The sequence below is a fragment of the Phragmites australis genome, chromosome 2 (assembly GCF_958298935.1).
Source record: "Phragmites australis chromosome 2, lpPhrAust1.1, whole genome shotgun sequence".
Lineage (NCBI taxonomy): Eukaryota > Viridiplantae > Streptophyta > Magnoliopsida > Poales > Poaceae > Phragmites > Phragmites australis.
The window spans coordinates 43,626,822-43,650,984 of NC_084922.1; the positions used below are offsets into that span (position 1 = coordinate 43,626,822).

The 24,163-nt window shown below is 43.9% G+C and overlaps 3 protein-coding genes and 1 pseudogene across 4 annotated transcripts; 2 read left to right on the forward strand and 2 right to left on the reverse strand.

Moving 5' to 3' along the window:
- Positions 1 to 7,546: 7,546 nt before the first annotated feature.
- Positions 7,547 to 10,167, forward strand: LOC133909073 (uncharacterized). Its single transcript, XM_062351352.1, has 3 exons — positions 7,547 to 7,928; positions 8,033 to 8,378; positions 9,949 to 10,167. Exons 1-3 carry the CDS (start codon positions 7,603 to 7,605, stop codon positions 10,012 to 10,014), a joined length of 738 nt encoding a protein of 245 aa, XP_062207336.1. The 5' UTR covers positions 7,547 to 7,602; the 3' UTR covers positions 10,015 to 10,167.
- A 1,749-nt stretch (positions 10,168 to 11,916) lies between these two features.
- LOC133909074 (uncharacterized protein At4g08330, chloroplastic-like) lies at positions 11,917 to 13,737 on the forward strand. Of its 2 annotated transcripts, none has more exons than XM_062351353.1 (2): positions 11,917 to 12,181; positions 12,779 to 13,737. In XM_062351353.1, exons 1-2 carry the CDS (start codon positions 12,132 to 12,134, stop codon positions 13,206 to 13,208), a joined length of 480 nt encoding a protein of 159 aa, XP_062207337.1. In that variant the 5' UTR covers positions 11,917 to 12,131; the 3' UTR covers positions 13,209 to 13,737. The 2 variants fall into 2 exon arrangements, with proteins under 2 accessions (XP_062207337.1, XP_062207338.1); XM_062351354.1 differs by lacking the exon at positions 11,917 to 12,181 and adding an exon at positions 12,188 to 12,512.
- A 141-nt stretch (positions 13,738 to 13,878) lies between these two features.
- LOC133909077 (serine carboxypeptidase-like 27) lies at positions 13,879 to 17,896 on the reverse strand. Its single transcript, XM_062351359.1, has 9 exons — positions 16,837 to 17,896; positions 16,643 to 16,738; positions 16,454 to 16,546; positions 16,276 to 16,361; positions 15,927 to 16,187; positions 15,050 to 15,177; positions 14,867 to 14,962; positions 14,354 to 14,459; positions 13,879 to 14,271 (listed from the first exon to the last, which is right to left on the reverse strand). Exons 1-9 carry the CDS (start codon positions 17,201 to 17,203, stop codon positions 14,128 to 14,130), a joined length of 1,377 nt encoding a protein of 458 aa, XP_062207343.1. The 5' UTR covers positions 17,204 to 17,896; the 3' UTR covers positions 13,879 to 14,127.
- Positions 17,897 to 19,036: 1,140 nt separating this feature from the next.
- LOC133909078 (ATP-dependent Clp protease adapter protein CLPS2, chloroplastic-like) lies at positions 19,037 to 21,152 on the reverse strand (annotated as a pseudogene).
- Between the last annotated feature and the right edge of the window lie 3,011 nt (positions 21,153 to 24,163).

Genomic DNA, 24,163 nt, shown 5'->3' on the forward strand with positions numbered 1-24,163 from the left:
AGCATGGCGTGATTGTTTGCATGTTGTACTAATAATTGGGTGGTGTCCTAAGTTTGTAATATTCATCATACAAGTTTTCACTCTTGCTCCTGAATTGGGTGGTGTCCTAAGTCAACTCTTGTAATATTGGTACATTGTTGTATTATGTAGTATTTGGACCAGTTGTGTTATGTAATATTTGAACTATTTGATTGTTTGTTGTAATATTACAAATTGTTGTAACTATTCATAATTTGTTGTACATAATTTATTGTAGTATATGATTTTTCTATCAAGTGCTACATTTATTGTAGTATTTTGTTTCATTTATGCATTACTCTTTAATTTATATTTCATTCGAGTTCAATTTTTATTTTGCATATTCTGCGTTACATTACTGTGTGCTTGTTATATTCATTATGTTATGCAGTATAATCTTTTTGCTTATAGGTATAGAGCTCATCGACCCAGTGAACGATGCGATGCATCGAACACACTTGGAGGGTACCGAGTTGTACCCCACCTTGCATTTACGTACTCCGGACCACTTATGGAGGTCTAGCCAGCGTTGGATCTCGAGGTAATAAGTTAGTTCATTATATATTTGTTGTTGTAAATCACCCCATATTTTAATCTCATTCTTTATTTTTCGTAGGTTGAGAGCATCGGGTCTCCTTCTGGTGGCGTGTCTCCTCGACTTGACTAGGGACCGAGCCATCAAGATTCCTCTTGATTGGGCACTTCTGATTGCACTTGTCGACTGCTGAAAGCTAGAGACGCACATTTTTCACCTACCTGTAGGTGAGATGACTGTCACGCTGCAGGATGTCTCCATACTACTGGGTTTGCCCATAGCAGGGAATGCAGTGTACGGGCGTGACATGCACATCAGGTGGAGGGACAAGCTCCTTGTTAGGTTCAACAGAATCATCCTTGAGGGTCAACAGAATGAGCATGTGGGCTTCAACTCGAAGCATAGTCCGTCAAATCCCTGGGTTGAGCAGTTCCATATGGACCACTTCACACCTGAGTCAGACAGCACCTAGAGGCGTACCTATTGTGGCTGTTCGGGAGGGTCCTCTTCACCAGCATGCACCAGGACACCGTCGACAAGCAGTTTGTCTTCTTCACATAGCAAATTGCAGACGACCCCCTGGAGCAGGTTCCTCAATACAGTTGAGGCTCCATAGTCCTAGTGTAGACGTACCGAACATTGTGCTAGGCCTGCTACCGGAGCAATGTCTCCACATCGATCACAGGTTATCCGTTGCTCCTTAACATGTGGTCGTACTAGTGCTTTGACATAGGCCACCTGCAGGTGAGGTCGTACAACGAGTATGACGATTCTTTCTACTTCCCCGACAAGTTCGGCTTGCACGACGCAGTGGACTGTCCTATAATGTTTTCACTCTGGTGCAAGCGCAACGTAAGCAATACAAGTGAACACATTTGTTTAAGTATCGTTATTTCATTACTCTTATATGCTTCACACTTTATTTTTTTCATGTAGACGACGTGGGCGATGGCGACGACACACACTTTGTACCCTTAGTTCTTTACCGCATTCGACTAGCTGTAGACGGACAGAATGAGCTAGACACCTTACGACCACGAGGCGATCACGACACGCGTGCTTCTTGGCCTCTTTGACTTATGCCATAGGGACCAGACTCTCTGGCTTACGAGGTGGTGGCTAGTTGTCGACTTCACGGTCGAGTCCTACTACCCATACAAAGTCTACATGCAGTTCAGGTATTACCAGCACTTCCCCCTGCAGCACTGACCAACGAACATCACTCACTTGTAAGTATTCCTTATTACATGTGCTTTACTAATTATGTTTTCAGTTCCATAATAGTAACTTGGTCTTGCAGGATAACGAGGAAGGGTCAAGGCATCGCGTACGATGCAACCTGGACGATTAAGATGCAGCCGTGGGCGGACCCAACTGCAGACCTCCACGTCCCCAGTGGCCCTTACGACCCTACGATGGAGGCCGCGTACTTGCGCTGGTTCCACACGGTGACACGGGTTAGGTGCATCCCAGTACCTCCGGAGGCACCATAGCACAAGCTGGAGATCACCGACACTTTGTCTAATGAGCCGCGGTGGCCTACCTCTCCATAGTACGTGAGGCTTGTTATATTCTACTGACTTGTATTCTTATATTACATGTGTTCTCTCGTGCATTGTAGTCGGACACGTGTAGGAATGTCGGCACGGAGCTACTAGACTTCATGGACCACTGGTCCCACCTCGGGTTGACTCAGCCGAGCTGATGGTCGATCTACGTCTGCTCGCATGTCGTTGCCTCGACGGGTTTCGACACGCTACGTGCCAGAGGTTACCAGATGTCGTCGAGCCTACCACAAAAATGAGGTCTCCAGCACGCACTCAGGCTACGACCCCACGCTTTTACACGGAACTAACTTCGTCGTCTTAGCCACCACCGGTGTGGTACATGCTGACTCCTGGTTTCAGCTCGAGTGGTAAGTTACAGGTCTGCCACTATCAATTTTATCACTCGAGATTGCACCTTACAATTTAATTATAATATGATGCACACTATTTGACATGGTTGTACCATGCAACAGTTTTAGGCTCCTTCGACGCTACGTCTGGCTCGACACACTTCCTATCGGACGACTGGTTTGTCATCACACCCGACGAGGAGGGCCTGTCACAGACAGTGAGGCACCTCTACCAATGCAGCCGTTGTAGCTCGACCCTACCATCCCTGCAGACACTGCACGTCCTCGGCACCCTCTGTGTGATTCCCTGACGTACTCCATTGACCATGTGCGTCACAGAGCAGCATGCTGGTGTAGGCCTACGTGCGTGGCCATGGCGACACCCCTTGACTATGTCATTAGACAGTACTTGAACATGTTTATATTATTTCTATTATGTGGTTGTCATGTTGCATATGATGTTTATATCGCTACTATGTTATCAGCCATATTTTTATTATCTGTATTCTCGTTCCATCCCAAAGCGTAGCATGATGCAATCATATCCGCTTTTAGACTGTATCAGTGTGTCGTCCTGTCAGACAATAAATCGTTCACTTGCTTTCCAAATAAAAACTCTTCGTATTACGAACCCTACTACTATTACACGTGCAATCAGAATACAACATTACAAGACGAGGTGCAATCTATTCAATTACAAATAATATGATACAAGAAAATATAACATAAGACTAAAGCAACACATCAGGATACATTGTTTCTAGTCATACTGACTCAGAATGAACTGCGAAGACTCTACTGACTTCCAGAATCCCCCTTAACCATAGTGCACTGGTGGTGGTGGTGGTGAAGGAGGAGGAGGAGAGAACTTTTGGTGACACGGGTAGGGGCACTAAGGATCGAGGCATATGGTAGTATCATCAATGTGGATGATCAGCTTGTCCTCCTCTAGAGGGATTGGAATAGCATCAACCTCACGCTGCAGGTCGAAGATACGGTCTTGCAAGTGATGGATGTATTCCTGGATGTTCTGTTCAATGGGTGGATCGACCCATCTCGAATAGTGGCAGCTATCATCGTTGTCTGAATCCTGCAAGAAATAGAAATTAAAGACTACAATATCCTATAATATGATACTAAACTTGTTGGCACTCTCACCCTTCCAAGAGGACATCGAAAGAATCGACAGCCTCCGTTAATGCTACTATCATACATCTGCAAAACGCAGTAGTATCCATAGGAGCACTTATGTCACTCCTCTTTTGGGTGGTCGTAAGTCTGCAGATGATGGGGTGGCCGAAAATCACTCTTCCACTGCAAAGGAAAGTTCTCAAGTGGTTCCTCAAACGCACTAGGACCGAAAGAACCTAGTCATATCACCAGTGCCCTCCCTACGCTAGTAGATTCTCTAATTCTCTCTCCCCTACCTCTAACAAGCATTTTTTCATTGTGCCTACGGTTGTAACTATGCGAACCCTTTTATAGATGCACTATTGCGAATTAATTAAGCTAACATTATTGTTAAGCCTTACAAACAACGCTTATCGTAACGTTTAACTGTAATCCAACGATTTGAGATATAGCCTTTTTAGAGCTAGCTTTTCATAAGTAGCATTTTCAAAAGTAGCTTTTCAAACGTAGCCTTTTCAGACGTAGCATTTTAAGACATAACCTTTTCAGAAGTAACCTTTTCAGACATAGCCTTTTCAGAAGTAGGCTTTTCAGATGTAGCGTTTTCAGAAGTAGACTTTTTAGATGTAATCGTTTCAGATGTAGCCTTTTTTAGACTTAGGTTTTCAAGCAAAATCTCCATGGACTCAGTCCATGAACAAACACTGATTTTCTATATAAATAGTAATCCAAGAGACACCTTGTCCAAACAAACCAAACTCTTCTCCTCTTACTAAAATGGTATCTGATCCTCGCCTGAAGAAGTCAATATCGGATCTTTTGCCTATTGGGGTCGAAGTTCGGATGTGCTGATATGGAGGCTTATGTAGGGCTAGGAAGTCCAATAACTTTATCGGACACCTACTATAGGAAGTTCTTTATGTGCTCCAATTACGAGTATGACCCACCGGAGGATAGTATCCGTGGTGGCTACCGTGATCAAGTACTCACATATTGTAGAACTAAAATAGAACTATATGTCGTTTACCACTTATGAATTTTTTATTCTCTGTTAGTCTCCTCCACCACTATATGACTTCATACAATGGATCGATACTGGGCAGAGTGAAGCGAATGTGTTCCTCCTGCACACCCAACACTGGGCAACATGGAGATGATTTCATGAAATAGAAGCCGATGAGAGAAGAGAGGCGAGCCCCGAACGTCTACAGGAGGAAGAGCAGAAGAGGAGAGAGGAGTAGAACCGTCTCAAAGAGGAGGCGCGTGAGGCAGATAGGGAGTGGAAGCATGAGATGGTACGTCGGGCTCGTGAAGCTGGACCTGAGGCAGCGAGGAAGAGAAAATATCCGCGCTGCACTCAATAGAGTGTTAGTAGTAATCGGCTAGTTTTAATTCTCTAAGACATGTTAGGTTTAGAATCAGTACATGTCTATGTTACTTTTAGAATTGTACAGTGCATGTCAATGTTATCGTTACTTTATGTACGTATCTTATTTAAATTCACTAAGATATGTTAGGTTTATCGTTATTACATGCCGATGATGGAATGAAAAATATACCAAACATGCTACTATCCTTGTTAGAGTCACTGTATGTTCGGTGGTGCTTCGCATAGTATAACATTTCAATCTTATAAGCGATATTATTTAGTGTCGAAATACATATAGATGTATACTGAATTTTGCTCTGGTTCTGCCTCATTAAATACTCGATTCTTCCCAAATTAAAAAATCATTAATAAAAAAAAAAACATGCCGCCGGTCACACGTCGTTTGCCGATAGGCCTATCGACATTCCAAGTGGCTACAGGTCAGTTAGTTATCATCTATCTCGACACCCATTTTGATGTCTGTCCGGGGGCCTGTCGGGAGTGCCGACAGGTCTTTTCGGCATCACATGTATGCCGACAAGCCTCCGAACCTATTGACACGTAGTATGTTGGCATACGGAGTGCCAGTAGATCTCTAGTCTTACAATTTTATGTATTTAACTATTATTTTTATAATTTTCTAATAAAATAATATTATTAAAAAAATCCCCTCCTTGCATACGTTCTCGAACCACTCGTAGCTAGCAACCAGCACTGCTGGATCAGTCCAAAAGGAAATATCTTCAGGATTTGGCCTCAGCTGTTCATTGGTGGGACACGAATAAACGGATATCTCTGTCCTCGGATTACAAAGAATGATAGAAGAACTGTGTCCTCGGATTGACTACACGAGCACCTAGTGGTCCGTGTTAAAAGCACACTACCTGGAGTATCAGTTTTCAACTGTTACATAAAGCAGATAAACTTTTCAATCTTTGAGCTCAAAAAATTAAAACTTTTCAATCATATTCGTACCAAAAGAAGTATACTGCTGACAATGAGGTGCTTGATAGTTCAGAATAGAACCTTTGCTTGGATTATGTGTTGTCAGTTGGAGCTGGTGCTCCAATTCTAGCCACGCTGAAAGCGTGAGTCATGCTCGAATTGTTTGGGTTTCCACCGTTGCGTCGCGGATTGGGTCACACGGCTTCGCAAGGGTAAACTAGAATCAGACTACCCGGCGCTTGTAGATTCTTTGCTGACAATAGCAAGTTAGTAGCTGACCCTTGCGCGCAAACGGCCAGTACAGTGAGCGAGGTCACAGGCATGGAAAGAATGTGGCGATCGATTGATGGGTAGAAACCTTTTCTGGACCATCGCTCCGTCAGGAATCAGGATTGCCCACTCAAACCCAGTGTTGCGTCAGATTATAGGACAAAAGGGGGTAAAGAGCGAAGGAGAATTTCAAATCTTTAACAGCTTTAAGCCTCTGCACAATGTGTTCATCTGAAAGGACGAGTTACCGAGGAATCGTTTCTTGTCTGCGATTGGGAGGCTCCATAGTAACATCTCGTGATTGGCAGGTACCCTATTGGCTATTGGTACTCCCTTCAGTTGTGTATGTGTATCAGAGAATTGGACTTAGTTCTGTTTAGCACTGCTAAAATTTATAGATTTTTGCTAAAAACGGTTTTTCTGAAAACTGTTTATGAATTTTTGTTATTAGATTTTTAGGTTCTTAGCAATAAAAAATCAGAAAACTCACTCTCACCCAGATTATCAACTTTTAATTCATTTTATTAGAAGCTAATTTTTTAAAAACTAGCAATAAATCAACCTATTTATTTTAACTTTTGGTTTCTAAGAAGCAGAAGCTAATAATAAACTGAAACAAACAGAAACTTAGTTAAAAATAGCCAAGCTGTCAAATCAAAATTTAACATTTCAACTAAACTTTACATATCCATCAAAGATGCACAGTAATTAGCAAATCTTAGTTAGTCAAATCATGGTGTGTTTTGTGGGAGGGATATCTCTAAATGTGAGATGGACATCTAGTTTTTCAATGTGTTTGGTTGGAGGGCAAGTTGGATGAAAAAATCATCTAGAGAAAATATTTTTCTTAGATGTTAGATGAGCTCATCCACCAAGAAAATACTGGATGGAGTCATTCATGTTCTGATTGAGTTTTTATTCTTATTGATGTGGTATATTCTGGGTTGATAAAGTAAATGTATTTTTTTTTAACTAAACACGATCTCACATTATTAGATTTTGATAAAAAAAAACTATATATATATATATGATGATGATGATGATGAGTGAGTCCCCCAAAATTTTAGATAATTCCATCTAAATTCTATCCGTCCAAAATAATTAAATCTCATATCTATATTACTAAATAAAAAATCAAATCATCTCATATATATAGATGACCTCATATAATTTTGTTCTCACAGCCAAACATACCCTCGCTATTCTTCGTCAGTGGGCGAATGCGATGTTTCCAAGCCCGGACGCGTACAGAGGATGCGTGGACAGGAGGGGCGTTCGGAGCACAACACACGCGCGCCGTGCAGCGATGCCACAGAAATGACACGACAACAGGCCCTGGTGCAACGTGTCCAAGGCTTCACCGCTTCAGCCACAAAAGAACCGTTTCGAGGCGTGCGATGCAGCCGAGCGGACGTGCACCCGAGCGTAGGCGAAGAGATGCAGGCGCTGGGCCTGGGCCGCGCGTGCAGCCTCGGCCATTTCTGCCGCCGCATCGCCTCTACCTCTTCTGCTCCACCCCGTCCGCTCAACGGTAGAAGGCTAAAAGGCGGCAGGGCCGTGTGCGCCAACGCCGGCGCCACCCAGTCGGCGCAGATGGAAGGCACGCAGCAGGTGGAGGAGCAGGCGAGGGTGGTGAAGCTGCGGGCGGTGGAGGCCACACCCGAGTCCTTCGCGCCGTTCGGCCAGGTAGTCGCCGCCTCCCCCGACGGCGACCAGTTCGGCCCCCACGACGCCCAGCTCGACCTCAGCCGCGGCATCCCTAGGTAAAGCTACGATCTTTCCGCACTAAATGCACCTGAAACCATTCAAATCGTGTCATCCGGACTGGACCAAAGGTTCGAGCTTTTTCTCTCCTCTTCCGTCGCAGGTTCTACATCATGAGATTGGAGGACCGGCCGCTCAAGTTCTCGACCATCACTCACCACGCCAGCGTGACCCAGTGCCTCGGCTCCATCGGCGGCCAAGACTGGTACCTCGGGGTGGCCAAGTCGTCGATAGTGGATGGGGCGCCCGAGCAGAGTGGTCAGGATGGGAGGAAGCCCGTTCGGTCCCACGCCGGGCACTACTACCTGCCTCCCGATCCGGCTGAGGTCTGCATCTTCCGGGTTTCTGGCCCCAAGTTTCTCAAGCTGCACAAGGGGACATGGCATGCCGGGCCGCTCTTCAAGGCGGATGCCGTGGATTTCTATAACCTGGAGCTGAGTGACACCAACGTGAGTGTCAAGTTACTGAGATTTATGTGTCCTACGAGTTAACTTGCTAAAATAAGTTAACATGCTAAAAATCTATCACGATTCACGACCTAGGAAAACATATGATTTCCAGTTTTATAACTTGCTGATTACTGACACTACAAAACTACGGACATCAAATTAATAAGAAGCCAGACGTAACCATTGTTTTCCAGTATCACCAACGCAATAATGAACAAGTAGCAATGGTGATACTGGAAAACAGCCTGGCTTCTTATTAATTTGATTTCCACTGCCTGGGTTAATGGGTTGATCCATGCTCATTCAATGCGCAATGAGTGAAAATAGTCACAACAATAAAGAAATATTTTCTTGTAAAATAGATCCTATGTACTTTAGAAAATATTGAGGTTTCTGTCTTTGTTTTAGATATTTCCTCAAGCAGTTCCAGTACCTGATATTTACAGTTTTTGTGCTCATGTTCTCACAGTAGTCTTACATGTCTTGTGACCATTTTAGGTAGCTCAGCAGGCATTCTATGATGACTTTGCATTTTTGTATAGCATTCCACTGATATCATACGCATTTTCAGACTTCAGTTTGTCTGCGTTAGATCACCTGTGCTATCTCATTTTTATATGCTAGTGAGCATAGATTTTGACAGTCTGATTAAGAAATCACTTAAACAACAATTAGCCCTGTTCTCCTGCTAGTGAACAGACTGGGTTCTGTTTTATATCTCACTTATCTGCATGTTACATAATCATGTCATCAACAGTAGAGCCTTCACTCAGTTCGTAGAGGCATAGAATGTTTAGATGATCATATTATCTAAGTGGGTTAATATCAGCTTGAGTCTGCCAGTCCTGGGACTCTAGTGTTTCTAGAGTCTGCCTAAAGAGCACCGAAGAGCTTTCGACTCCTTATTCATTTTGGTCATTTGGGCCATTTGAAAGGAACGAAATGCATGAATCTTTGAGAACTCCGACACCACAATCCTGGCCTTGCTGGCCGTCATTCGGGCAGAGGTGGAGCTCTGGATAGCAGCGGGAGCGAGGCGGTTGAGATAGTAATGGGTACTTTAGACCTTGTCTTCTTTTCCGAATCACCTCACTCAATTGAGGTGTTTTGTCGTGTATGAACTTTGTGCCCCTTCGCACTTCTTCTATAAAATTTGACACGTAGAGCTTTTGCGTGTTCGCAAAATAGTGTTGACAAACGATGGAGTCCAATTTTCTGATGGCAAGAACTGATGGTCAAATGATCTAAAGCGAATTATTGTCTGATGGAGTTGGTAGCCAATCACAGGTCCTGAATTGCTACTTCTTGTAATGTGCGAAATAACTCGGATATTCTTTTAGACTAAAATAACTCCAATAACTTGGGGTTTATCGGCATCTCTTTAGGATGTGAAATTCGTTGATTTACTGTTCTATTGCCACCTTCAGACTTAAAATAGAGACAAATTTTAGTTGCTTTATCTGGCTCTCTGGGTCTAGATTTATGTTTGCACAAATGAAGCTCAGATTACTGCATTTGCTTCATTTTGCAGCACTTCAATTTCAATTTTCTTCTCTTATGCTTTTTGCAGGTTGTTGATCACACTTCACACTGTTTCAAGAAACATGATGGGATAACTTTTGTTGTTGAGGATTGAAACACATTTCGCAATCCACGCGCAGTGTTGTCTACCTGAAACGAGTTTACCAGACAACTAGGTGATCTTGTTTTGTATCCCTTTTAATGAACAACCAATACGTAAGCCTTATGTACAAGTCACATCTGAGCTGCTTGTTCGTATTCTTGGAAATGATTGTCCAGTCATGTTCCCAGCACAAAAAATGGGGTGCTCTATCTTCACTGTGACATGTGATGCCGATTTTTTTTTGGGGGGGGGGGGGGGGGGCGACGCACACGCGAAATCTGACCACATAAATAAATTAAAAGTATGATTGTGGCCTATCTATTTGGCCTCCTAATGACGGGTCATCCTTGCTGGTTTTTTGGAAGAACTTTTGGGATAGGTAGGTTTGTGAGCCGTCCCGAGCGACGTTAATTTGTGCAGAAATGACTCATCCACCATTAGTCTAAAAAATGGAGCAAGACATTTGTGTCAACAAACGTGAGAACCAAATTCAGCGGATATTCGTGATTAGTCAACAACCAGCGTGCGTAGTCCTGCTCTAAATGGAACTAAAGCTTCAGCATTTGGCAAATCAAAATGAGTACTCCAAAATGCCAAAAGGGCGTGATGCCAAAACGAGAACTACGCAGTGCACCAATGCCCCAAACTTTCTGGAGCTGAATCATGGAAGGGCGCCAAGAATATGTGGTCACAGTTCATCACTGGTCGATGAGGCTTGAACATGACTGACAATCAGGCATCTGGATACTGAAGGATAACGATATAGGCACATAGATCAACATGGACCTTTTAATGTTATTATAATTCATGAGTCCATATGTAGCAGTACTTACACCTAGGTTACCAGAATGTTCCATACGTGTCTTAATTCAGGACACGAAAAAAGCAAGTAACTGACGGCGGCCCTTCCTCCAGGCTACAACACTCAGTGGAGAAGTGGAGAAGAAGACTAAGGCCCTTTTAGATATGTTTTTTTTAGCTTTTTTTTTTAAAAAAACTATAAATTATTTAAAGGGTTGTTTTTTTTCTTGTTTTTTATGACTTTTGGCTGGACGAGGAAGCGCATGTGGTTAAAATAAATTAGAAGCTGAAAAGTAAGCTGAGAGAAATTTTTCTGATTTTTATGCGCTGAGAAGCTAAAAGTTTATAATAAAAACCGATGATTTGTCACTCCAGTCGCTTAAACAGTAGGAAATACATAGTTAAACACACTCTAGGGTGGCAAATTGTCAATTTTCTCGCCCAAACAACACCGGTCACCAAACCACACAGTCGAAACAATGTCACTCACTCTTGTTAACACATGACGATCCTGATAAGCTTGCCCTGCGCCGATAATTGATCGCGCCTGCGCCGATTTGGCCCTTGTGGTTGCGTACTTGAGTCTGGATGCTTTTCGCCGATTCAACCTTGAGCCCTTGACGATCTGGGGCGCGGCCGTGCCGTGCCGTGCCGCCGAAGCTCCAACCCTGGCCATACCTCGGCGGCCAGGCCGGTCGTCTGCAGATGATGCGCGCGGCCATGCGTGCCCTTCGATTCTTTCCGTTGCACTTTGCCACGTTGCCACGTCTCCATATGTAGCAGGCTAGCGGCGGCCCTGCTCGACATCCACATACATCTATCCGTCGCGCTTTGGTCAGAGCAGAAACCAACGCCCATGCTAAACCCATTACGCGCTGCCCGTAACTGATTGGCAGCTGCTTCATTAATCTACTGTGTACTGATTAACTAGTTGATTGATCAACTAGTAGTATATTCCCTCGAGTGTCGTATTGGGTCGCACAGTTTCCAACTTTAGCAACAAATTATTTTTTATATATTGAGTTTGAATACTTCAAAATAATATGAATAAAATTGTTCTAAAAATATTTTTATAATAATATAAGGACACTTCTCGGACTGGACGGCACGCGTAAAAGCAATGACGAAGGAAAAGCGCACGGCAGGAGAGGCCCCGCCGGACGCCAATCCTCAATGTCCGTTGGCTCAACTCGACCAAACAACCGCCTTTTTAGTCGTTCCTCTCCACCCCCGCTCCCCACTCTCCCCACGTCTCCTCTCCCCTCCGCTCTCTCTCTCTCTCTCTCTCTCTCTCTAATCGACAGAAAAGTGGATGCTCCATCGTCGTCATGGAGAGGTCTCTCGACAGCTACTCCTCCATCAAGGACGTCACCTACAGGTTCGATGCTTCGACAGCTCGATTTCTCTTGCCGGTTCTGAACTTCTTCTGGTGCCTGGATCAATAAACTGAAAAGTCCGGTTCGAAGTATTTCACTGCGCTTTTTCCTGCCATCCTTTCGCGTCGTGTATCGTCTTGCGATTTACTTTGGGTGGAATCCGATTCTCATGCTCAGTTGATTGCGAATTGCTCCCCGAATCCCAGTCGTGGTCACTGCCGACTTGCCAAGAACACGTGGAAGTGTGATCAGAGGCCACCTCAATTCCAATCGAACAAAGCCAATTCCAGGCTCAACGTACTAAAGATTAGGGTCAATGAGAAATACGACCCGGTATTAATCAAGTTTTCTATTCTATGCTGCGGTCATTTTTCATCGCTATAGGTTGCACTGCACAAAGCCACGTACCTGTGCACATGAGTTGCATCAAAACATTAGTTTTCAGGAAGACACATGCACCACGTATTCGCCAATTTCTTTGCAGAAGTGACACCTATTCAGGCCCCAGTGTTGTCGTTCTCTGCACTGCATATCTGCATCTGCCGTGTGATTTTTCCTGACTGATTCGCAACCCGTCACTCGCTCACTGTCACTGGCAGCTGCGGGTACTGCGGCTACGCGCTGAACCTGAGCTCCTCGGCGCGGAACACGGCGAGCATCGGGTCCAAGTACCGCAAGCAGATCAAGAAGGGCGTCGTCTCATTCCTCGCGGTCGACGAGAGCCGGTTCACGCTCACCGACGAGGTGAGCTGCATGCCCTACTTCCATTCCAGGCGCTCCTGGGGCCTCTTCAGGAAGCGGTCGCGGCTGCTCTGCCGGAAGTGCGGCGGCCGCATCGGCAACGCCTACGAAGAGGAGGACAGGGATTCCAGCCTGTGCGACGGCGACGGCTCCTCGGACGGCATGCGCGCGAGCTCGGGTTCGGGCGGCAGCTGCAGCAACGCGTGGAGCCAGAAGAACTACGTGATCAAGATCAGCGCGCTGCAGCCGTCGTCAGATGATTCCGCTGTTGTGCCCTTCACACTATGATGATGATGTCGAGTTGCTGCAGTGTGTTCTTGCAGACTGGTTCAACTTGGTGCAATATGGAATGTGAATTTTGAGTGCTGGACAAATTACAGAATGGGAAGAGATTGGCTTAGCTGAGAAATTTTCAGACCATCCGCATGCTGCTTGTGTCATCTTGCTATATGCAGTGCTCTTCCTTGCTCTGTAGATTGGTGAAGTGTACATTGGTATGGTTATAGAATTTTGCTTACTATTAGAAAATGATTAAGTTTTGTGTATGTCAGTTGGTCCATAGCGTTTGTATTATGCCATAGCAGTCATAACGGTTGCAATTTTTAGTAGTCTTGCTTCACTTGAATGTATCAACTGCTTAAATTTAGTTTTTTTTAAAATTTCTTTTCCTTTCTGAAGAAAGCATGAATAGGTACGGTGATATAAGTAACAGAGTATTTCAATTTCACTGTAGGCATCCAAATGATAGAATCAGATTTGTTGCCCAGAAACAAACATGTAAATTTATTTATTTATAGAGACACTTTATTATGCAGCAGCTCACAAATTTACTCAGTCAGGGGCGCTGGGCCAGGTGAGTTCATGTAAGTAGTGCATCAGTTAGATGATCACCGTAAGAGCATGAAACACCATCTTCTAATGCAAAAAAAAAAAAAAAAAATGATATACAACTAGCAAAGAAGGCAGTTATCTTCTTAAGCAAATTCTAAGACTCAAGGATGCTGCTGCTAAAAATCAATATCATATACAGAGGAGCTCTTTAGCTTCAACAGTACAAATGTCAGGTATCCCTATTTGCTAAAAGGCATACATACATTCAATCGAGATAATTGAATAACATGTTGTAACAATCAAATCAAGTAAAAAAGAATTTGAAAAACATTAACTATGATCGTGATAGTTTACGCTATAATTCTGCTTCAAGTGGCTATTGTGTTGGCATTGGTGTATTCTGCAAGAAGTGTCTGAACATTATCAAAGCTTGTCGAGGCCGGTGTAGCGGCACTTCATGCCCTGCACCTGTTATGGTTACGAGAGTTAGTCCTTTATAAACTTGACTCCAACCTCCAACCTGCAACATCAAATAAGAGGAATAATCAATATCAAGTTGAATGGTTCTGTCTGCTCCAGAATTTACTAAATTGTAAACCAACCTTTCCATGGTTATACCAAGGGTACCAATTGACCAGTGTTGGAAGCTTGAGGGCATCTATCGAGTATCTTGTTGCAGTTATAGGAACTACAGCATCTGTATCCCCACTGTGAAAAGGTGAAAAAAAGAAAAAAATGGTTAAGTCAATCACTTAATGAAATCTATGTCGATAAAATGCAGTGGATTGTTTTTGCAGCAACGAGAACTTATGTCAGAGAGTACTTCAGACTTGGATAGTAAGTAATTTTCGTCCTCTGATTTCCTTTTAGCAGGCAGTAGTCAAAATTTTGGAGAAAATATCAATTTGTAGCAATAATCCAATAACAGAAGAAAAAAATATTTTACAACCTTCAACTATTGACAAAAAGAAAAAACAGCCCCTGAATTTTCAAAGAATAAAGATATCTTCCATGTTGAATTGACCAAAATATGTACCGGATGTGCACAAGTAAACCCAGTAAATCGCTGTGCCATGAAAAATAATATAGGAGAAGCTGAAACTGCTGATATTCACCTGAAAACCCATATCCTGATACCAGCTGCGATCAATTCTTGGTAGATTGGAAGCATAGATTTGGGGGAGTCTGCCCAATAGGATCCAACAATATCGCTGTAACAAATAGGACAAACCAGTTCAGATGTCTAAAAAGGGAACATAAATTGTAAGGTATGTTTTGCCAACTAGAATCATTCAAACCTGCATGTTTTCCAAGGGTAGCGAATTCCAGTAGTGTTAGCATGTAATGCCATCTGTACTTCTGGCCGATTGTAGTAAATATTTGCATATCTCTCAGTGCAAGGATCATAGGCTCTGGACAACCAGGGCTGTGGATGGCAACATGTTATAAGACATGGAAAATAAATGACCCAAAGAACATCTTCTTTCATACAAATATACAGTGAATCAAGTCTAGGGAATAATATTAGATAAATGAGAATTAGAAAACGGAACAAACATAACATCATGCACAGTAGCAGTTTGCAGAAATATTTACATTTATTTTATAGGTATCTATCCAATGGAAAATGGCCAACACACTAGTATCCCTATTCAACAAGTATTGAATGGTTTGGTAAATGTACTGTGTGCAGAAACACAAACTAGCACCTAAGTAAATCAGGAACCCCAAATTGTATATTGCCTTGATAGCAAACTATTTACTTCGTCCAATTACCTTATTAAGCTATTGACTGTTGCAAAAAAAGTGTTTTGCTTGTGTTGGACCTGTAGCTGTTTTGCATACTCTTTGCTTAACCACCACAGCACAAAAATAACACTCAACCAATTGGGTTGAGAGTAAATAAATTCAGTCAATCGTCCTTGTTAATTTGATATTTAAATGGAGTTATTACATCATTATAAAGTAATTGTTTCTCCATGTATGCCTATCTGATATTTTAGCAGCATCTGGTGATTGATATTGCATTGCTCTCTGATGAGTGTAAATAATATCTTAACAGAAAATAGGATAATCAACTTTCAGTGATTAATAAATGGAAGTCTGGAACTACATCTGTGAAACAATATCGCAACAAGATCACTAAGGAAAAGCTCAGAAAAGAAAAACACTTACATAGCGTCCTCCCAAACCAAGTTTGAGAGAGGCTGTGTCATTGCATGGCTTTGTATACAGACTATAAGGATCAATATTGCCTTCTTCAGCACTGGCTAGATTCAGGTTCTTGAGACAGTCAAGAGAAGGGTGCTCTGAGGAATCAAGCATGCATGTTGCCTTCAAGTTGTGATAGGTTTTGTCAGAGATCAAACCATGAGTCCACCAATACTCGAAGGTACCAAGATAGTCATGGTAGTCATCGGTCACCGCATTCCCCGCCTTAATTTTCAGAAATCACAAAAAATTCAGAAACCAGCACACGCATATTGAAACTAGCACGAGCAAAGCATGGAGTTGAAAGATTTACCATGAATCCTTTGAAATTAATCGTAGGATTCTGAACGCCCTTGTTCTTTTCATATATGAGCTGCGCTAATTGGGGAATATAATGCCCTGCAAATATCGGAGGCCATGCAATTTAACTCTTTCACAATAAAAATATCCAGCCAGAACAGAATTCAGAACTTCTCATACACAAAATTTACCTGCATAACTTTCTCCAGCAATGTAGAACTCCCTGTATTTGTATTGTGGGAATCTCTCCAGCCAGTTCACCAGAAAAGCATAGGCATCCAGTGCTACAAGATAAAGGCAAGTCACAAAGAAGGTACCTGAATCCTTATCAGCCAAAGGTAAGTGGACAGCTCGCACATGAATGGCAACAAATCAGGTACCTGTCTTTGCATCTCCTGCGGTGTACAGATCCAGCGATGAGTTCGAGTAGGAGAACCCCACGCCAGCCGGTGACTCCAAGAAGAGCAAATTGGCCGCTGCAATCACCAGCAAGCACACCCGAAACAAATCAGTCAACTCCCAACACTATCATTGCAGCGTCCCTTGCTGTCTAATTGAGCTCAAGAACACCCACCCTTGTTCCAAGAATTGGGGTTCAGGTACAGCGTCTCGCCGTCGGGCCTGATGCGGAACGGGCCGACCTCCTCGGACGCGCCGTAACCGACCGACGAGCACCCGGGCCCGCCGTTGAGCCAGAGGACAAGCGGCGCGATGGGCCCGGCCGCCGGCACCGCCTCCACAAGCCAGTAGAAGAGCGCGCGACCCCGCGCCGGGTTGACGGTGACGTAGCCGGAGTATTGCGAGAACCCCACGTTGGGCGGCTGGCCCGGGAGCTCCCTGATCCGGTCGCTCTCCTGGTCTGCCAGGGCCACGGCCGCCAGCCCCACCGCTGACACTAGCAGAAGCAGCACCAGAGCAGCGACCTCATGAGCCATTGGCATCGGGGAACAGCTCAAATGGCTGAGCAGCGCCGAGCTGCCAATGCAGCTCCCCTCAAGATCTTTAAGACACTGAAGTGAAGTAGTGGAGCTGAGCTTGCAAAGCAGACCTTGCACTTGCCCAGTACGCAACAGCACTCCTGCCACCGCTGCTGCTGCTGTTGCTGACCAGAGAGATTGCTTGCCTAGTTGCCTTGATTTCAGTGGGGATTTTCGGTCCACAGGCCACCCTCCGCCACTCTCATTGACCAAAGACAGCTCAGGAGCACGGAGGGGTAGCCTTGGAAGCGTCAAAGAAATGGCGCCGCGGAGGCAGCTGAGGCTGAGCTGACCTCATCCGCTCGCTCGCTAGCTCTGACCAGCGCGCGCCCGGCAAAGGCGGTGGGTGCGGGAAAGTACAAGCAGAATGTGCCGAGATTTCCTCCCCCGCTTCGATGATCGATCGCGCGTCGTACCGGCCAGAATGCGCCTCCTCGGTATCGCGAGACTAGGCGGGGCTCACCGTTCACGGCTACAGCGCAACACAGCAAGTGGGGTGTCGGGAGTAGTATAGTGGCGGCGGCCGTGGTGCGTGTGAGGACCGCGGGGGAGGGCGGCGGAAGCGGCTGAGATGGGGCACATGGGGTGGGTTGGAGGGAAACCAAGAGTTGGTAGCTAGTGGCTGGACTGCGGGAGGTAGCCCGTAGTCGCCTGGCCTCAGCCGCGCCGGGAAATGATAATAATTCGCGAGCGCATCGCATCTGGGGCAGCGGCGTCCGTCGTCATGTCGTGGTGCGCGTGACATGGAAAGGGGCAAGCAAACCAAACCAAACGCGGGCTGCTGAAGAACATGAGACATGGTGAGCTGTTTGGTTTGTTTGTGGTGACGCTCGATAGCGAAGGAAAGGTAAATGCGTCGCATGTCTTTGCGCTGGTTTATCTTGATTGGTTTTTTTTTATCTCATATACTCATCTATTTACTAATTTTCTTATCTATTTTATAATTTTTTATTTATCTTTTTAACATAAATTTTTACGTAAATGATCGCTTCAATAAGGGGATAGAGCTCTGATGATTAGCTGGAGAAGCACTGTAAACCAAGCAACTAAGCAATGAGTTGGAGACCGATGATGATGACGAGGAACAGCGGTCTCCTTACCCAAAAGAATAACACTGTCAATAAAAAAAAGAATAACACTGACTGCCGCATCATTGCATCCAAAAAGCAAAGTTTTTTGGGGAGCACCACGCTGGATATTTCAGTTTTTAACTCATCTCGTTCACTTTTTGAACTGCTGTCTGTCTTACATTAGGAATGCAGTCTACACCGCCCACGAACTCAATGTACTGCCAAGTGGGCTCGTGGGGTGTGCGCTATGCAAGTTTGGCCCATGCTAGCGTATCGATCAGTAGCGGACCACCATTCGTAGAATAGGTATTTTTTAAAATTGTTTAATAGAAAATGTCACAAAATTTACAATAGCACAACTAAAGTACACAAATTATTTACAGCAACGGCATCGTAACTAATTTAGAAAAATTATAAAATAATTAAGAAAACTACCATTCAACTCGATATTTTTATGATTTGGAAATGCTAGATGATATTATTATCCTTGACTTGCACAATAAAAAGTGACGCTATATAAACACGTTATATAGAAACTTAGAGAACTTAGTAAAACTTAGCGAAACTTGACTGATCTTTTTAAGCTATCTGATTTCAATACACTGCATTGAAATTTCATCAGAAAGGTAAGCTATCTAATAGAATGGGCATTCAGATGAACAGAATAAAATTACAAACATTAGAGTAGAAAATTTAAGAGTGTGCTGACGCAAAATCATCTCACCTTTCGTTTCGGCTCTGGAGTTTGTCCTAACGCCTAGCTAGCTGCTTGTGACGTGCGCCCTCGCCGCCCTACCCATCTATCCCGCCTAGAGCAGTGAAGCCCTGGACAGCAGGACGGGTTATGGTTGGTCGGCTAGACACCTGGTCCTATTACCGACCGCCTACCTATAAACCCTAGCTGCAAGCATGAGCTCACAGTGGTATGGTCTGGTGCATGGAGGTGAGTCACGAAACAACGAGAATATGACTTGAGGAGTTGAAGTCACAACCTGCCTGCGTAGTGAAGCCTGGACCGTTAAGGTGGACTCAAAACTGAATTTGACCTATCTCAGTTTATACACATATATATACCTTATATATACTTGATTTTTTTGCAAAAATAATGAGTATTCAGCTTAATACCCATGAATCATGGCATGGTCCACCCATGGTATCGATGCACCAAATATTAGCACGACATCCACCAAGGTTCAGGGTCCCAATTCAAACACTGTAGGCAGATACACAAGGGGAAATTGCAAATATCCTCCTATAAGCCACTTGGAGTTGCAAATAACCCTACAAGTTTTATAGTTTCATTTATCACCTCACAAGTCTAATCTTGTTGCAAAATCCCTCTCAGGTGCTCACATGAGACAATGTTAACATATTAGTTAATATAGTAGATAGGAGATGTTTGCAAAGGATTTAACTACGTGTTAAGGTTCATTGAATTTCTGGTTTGGTTTAATTTGTGGAGAAAATTGCAATGACATTTGATTGAGTTCTCTATTTGATTCAATGAACCTTATAGTGCGCTGTTAATCTCTTCCCTATCTCCACTTTTTCATGATGTCAGCCTACGAGGAGCACTTCACGTCACATCAAGATAAATATGTTAATATAGCATCAAGTTAGAACCCTTAGAAGGATTTTGCAACAAGATTAGACTTATAGGATGATAAATGTAACTATTTTACTTGTATGAGGGTGTTTGCAACTTCAAGTTACTTGTAGGGGACAATTGCAATTTCCTAATTCACAAAGAACACAGCACTAGGACTGTCTGTAAGTACACATGCTCTATGCTGCAACATTAGTGACAAAAATTTGCAGAATTCCATCTCAGTTTCAGAAACGTTATGTTCTGCGACCTTGCTAGCAGCTGGTAGAGAACGCACACATCAGAGCTGACTACTGGAAGTCTGGAACTGCCTCTAAAATGAGATGTCTGACGACCTCAGTTACTGTAACAACAGAAACGACGGCACGAGGGGACAATAAGGCAATTAGCTTGCCAGGTCGGAGTCAGGCTCGATGGCAGAGCGGAGACCCTGACGAACCATCATCTGTGCGTAGAACTCGGCGTGCTCCTGCTCGTGCTCAAAGTATCACAAAAATAAGGATCGACACGTACTGCATGTGTTGCTTCCAATTGAAGTTCGAACTACGAGAGGAGCCGGATGCGAGGAGGTGCGGGTGAGTACGTACCTTAACGGCGACGATGACAACCGCAACGCCTTTCAGGCGGGACTCGTGGAAGAGCTGATGCGCTGCTTCGGCGGTTATGGAGGCACCACCTGCGGCAGGACCTTCTCCACTGCACAGGCACGGCACGGCGGACACCGGTTTGTGAGTTGGGAGCTCGACACCATCAGATATCCAGAACGGCACGGCCACGGCGGGGCTAGTTCAGATGAGATCGTAGTAGCAGATAGAGAGGAGAGGAGTATACGTACCGAGCTTCTCAGTGTGGCGCGCGTCGTCCACGAGCAGAACCTTGTAGCTGTCGCCGCTTCCGGAGCCCCTCCCATCCCTGAGCCTTCCCGGGTCACCTCCTGGTGCACGTCCACCAAATCAAGAGAGCGTTGTGAGTCCTCCTCCCAGCACTGAAATCGATCTGCGAAACGAAACGGGAGCGGCAGCGCACCTTCTTACGTGACGGGGAGCGCGTCGAGCTGGGACTGGTCGAAGGCCGGCCGCAGCAACTGCCATCGTCGCCTTCGTCCGATGCCGAGCTCCCGCGTTTACGGAGACGGTGGAGGGGAGTGGGGTGATGCTCGCCGTGCTTGGAAAGAAGAGCGCGGCGCACGCCGCTGCTCGTCCGCGGATAGTCATTGTCGTCAAAACTCAAAACTGAAAGCTAGATTAGGCCCTGGCGTTTGGAAGACTGGCAGCGATAAGGTTTCTCTCGGTGTAACGTATTATAAACTTTTTATAAAATAAATGTTTTACCTCTTATTCAATAAAGAGTAACATAGTAGAAATTCAGCTTAACTTGGAGGTTCTAATTCAAAAACTAAATTTGAAAATCTAACAAAAAGTAAATCTTATGATTGAAATTAAATATTAGGTTCTACAGCAAACCAATCCATGACTAAACCTTATAAAAAATTAGATCTTTAGAAAAAAAAACTTAAAAGAGATAATCATCGGGTGAAGAAAAACTCTAAATTGATAGATTAGAGGCAAATGAATTCAATACCCAATTGTGTGCTTTTGAACGTGAATTTTATGTCTAGCAACTAGAAGATTAACTTTAACAAGATGAAAAAATTCAGCTCAAGTACGGAAACAAAAATCACAACCGGGATTGAAAACTTGTAAAAAAAAAAAGAATCAATAGAGAAAAACTAGAAGTAGGAGAATTCAAATATATACAAAAACATAAACTTTATTACTCAAAGAGGTTAACCATATTTTAGATAAATTAAAAAAAAAATCTCTAAAAATTCACACATATTACATATGCTAAGCAATCATCATTCATCTCATCTAAAACCCTAGCATTATGCCCTGTTTGTTTCAGCTTCGGATTCTGGCTTTCAGCTTTTATAATCCGAAGCTGAAACAAACAGACAGCTTTTGGTTATAGCTTTTTAAAATCTGCTGGTTGGATTGTGAGAATCTGAGAAGCTGGTTTTCCTCAGCTTTTGATAGATTGTGAAAGTCCATTTTACTAAACTGTCCATTAAATTTTTTTAGAATCTACAGTCTAAAAGCTTTTCACAATCCAGCTTTTTCACAATCCAGCTTTTCACAATCCAGCTTTTATAAGCTGCTTTTCAGAATCTCTAGCTGAAACAAACAGGCCCTTAACCTCTCAAATATGTGGTACAATAGACTCAAGTGGTTAGTTTAAACTCACTCATATCCTTATCCCTAAATTTTTTAATTTGTTACCAAAATAACCTTCTCTTGTACTACACGTTTACCTACCATCAAGAGTATTTTGGTCCATTTCTTGCTCCGTCTATCGAACGGTCACGGCGCCTTCACGACTTAGCTTTGTCTCGACGCAAGCTTCGCAATGGTGCCACATACTCCTCAAATCTTCTCATAATTTTGAACCCAACTGTGAAACCATCTACAAGCTTCTCAAAGCATGACTTGTCACTTGCTTACACCTTAAGCAAATGCTTTGATGTTGACACATCTAATCTGTCTTGCAATTCTGATCGTCGGTAAGTCTTTCCCACTCATGATCCCTCGGGTTGTCTTGTCACTTACACCGATATATCTTTCGCTTGACTTTATCAACACACAGTATTCATTCTCCGTTTCATGTTTTGCTTAACCTCCACGTATACAGCTAGGATCAGTTTTAATTTCGCTCGGCCTCCTTGATCGTGTGGCACTAAGCACCGCTTAACTCCGATCACCCGTCGGTGACCGCTAAGTTTCATCTGTCACCTGCACAACATAAGACAAACAAACATATTTCTCCAACTCTAACTTATGTTAGTCCATAATCAAAATGCTCAAACCAAACTTAAGCGATCTAAAACTCGATAAATTAAATCAACAACCTTATTAATCACTTATTATATATAATCAAAATATATTTTAATTTGGTTTCTCGTAGTTAATAGAAGCAGGCCAGGCGTACAGATTTTGCTCAGGGAGGAGGGAGTAGTTAATAGAAGCAGGCCAGGCGTACAGATTTTGCTCAGGGAGGAGGGAGTATGGCCATGGCAGGATTTATTCAGGGTTCAACCAAGAAATACTGCCAAACGACAACGGGTCGAGCGTTTGAGAAAATTGTAGATCTGTGGCCTGCACAACAGATCCTGCCGAACTGGAATTACCATTCTTCACGCCTTGCTCTTTGTGATACAAGTACTACAAGTGTACAAAAGCCCATACAGAACAAGGCCAACAAGCCGAGGTCTGAATGCCCCCCCGTTTGCCACGACTAGAATTTTCCACGCACCACATCGGCCGGCCCACGCCTGGACACAAATTTCTGGCCAGGGACGAAGAGACTTGGTGAATTTCGGGGTCACGGAAAGTTCCAGAAACGTCACTAAGGATCCAGAACCAAACACATGGAGCTCCTTTTCGAAGGGTTGGATACTATATCAGTACAACCCCTGAGATTACGGAAAGAACCCTCAAGTTAAAGAAGATTACAACAAAGGACCAGGCTCTTGTTCCCCTCCCGTCGATTCGTCGCCCGCTGGACCCACTGGACCACCGCTGAAGCACCTGGACGCGAAGAGCTCCGACTACATGATACACTAAGCTCCGACTACGTGATACACTGGATCTGCCAAATCCAATCTAAGAGACTCCACACATTGGATTGCTGCAAGAGAAGCGAACGAACGAATGCAGCCACGATGCCATCCAACTCCCGCACGCAAAGAAGGGTCTATTTAGTAAAGTTTTAGATCCGAGATCCATGTCAAATATAGAGTTTCAAGTATAGAGTTTGATGGTTTAATAAATTAAAATAGTTTAATATTTTTTTATCCAAAATAAAAAGAAAATGATTTAACTAAATATCCTTAATTCATCAACAGTTCTGAATCTTGGATTTTTTAAGCTTGTATCTAGCTTCAAGAAATGTAAAATTCGAATCCCTGTCAAACAGACCGAAGCCTCTAAACAAACATCAGATGTCGTCTTCTTTGTCTCGGCAAATCAACACGCCGATGGATGCTACAGAGCGAGCTGGCAATCCGAATCATAGCGTCGCCATCGATTGGCACATTTGTGACCCAAATAAGGTGGCATCCAAAATAGTGAAAACCAAATCCATCCCAACCGTTCGCATCCAGATGGAGGAAGACAAACCTCCCGAGGTTCTCGCCGGAGGAGGCGCTGTAGCCAACACAATTGCTGGAGGAGATCCAGAGAGAGCAAAAAT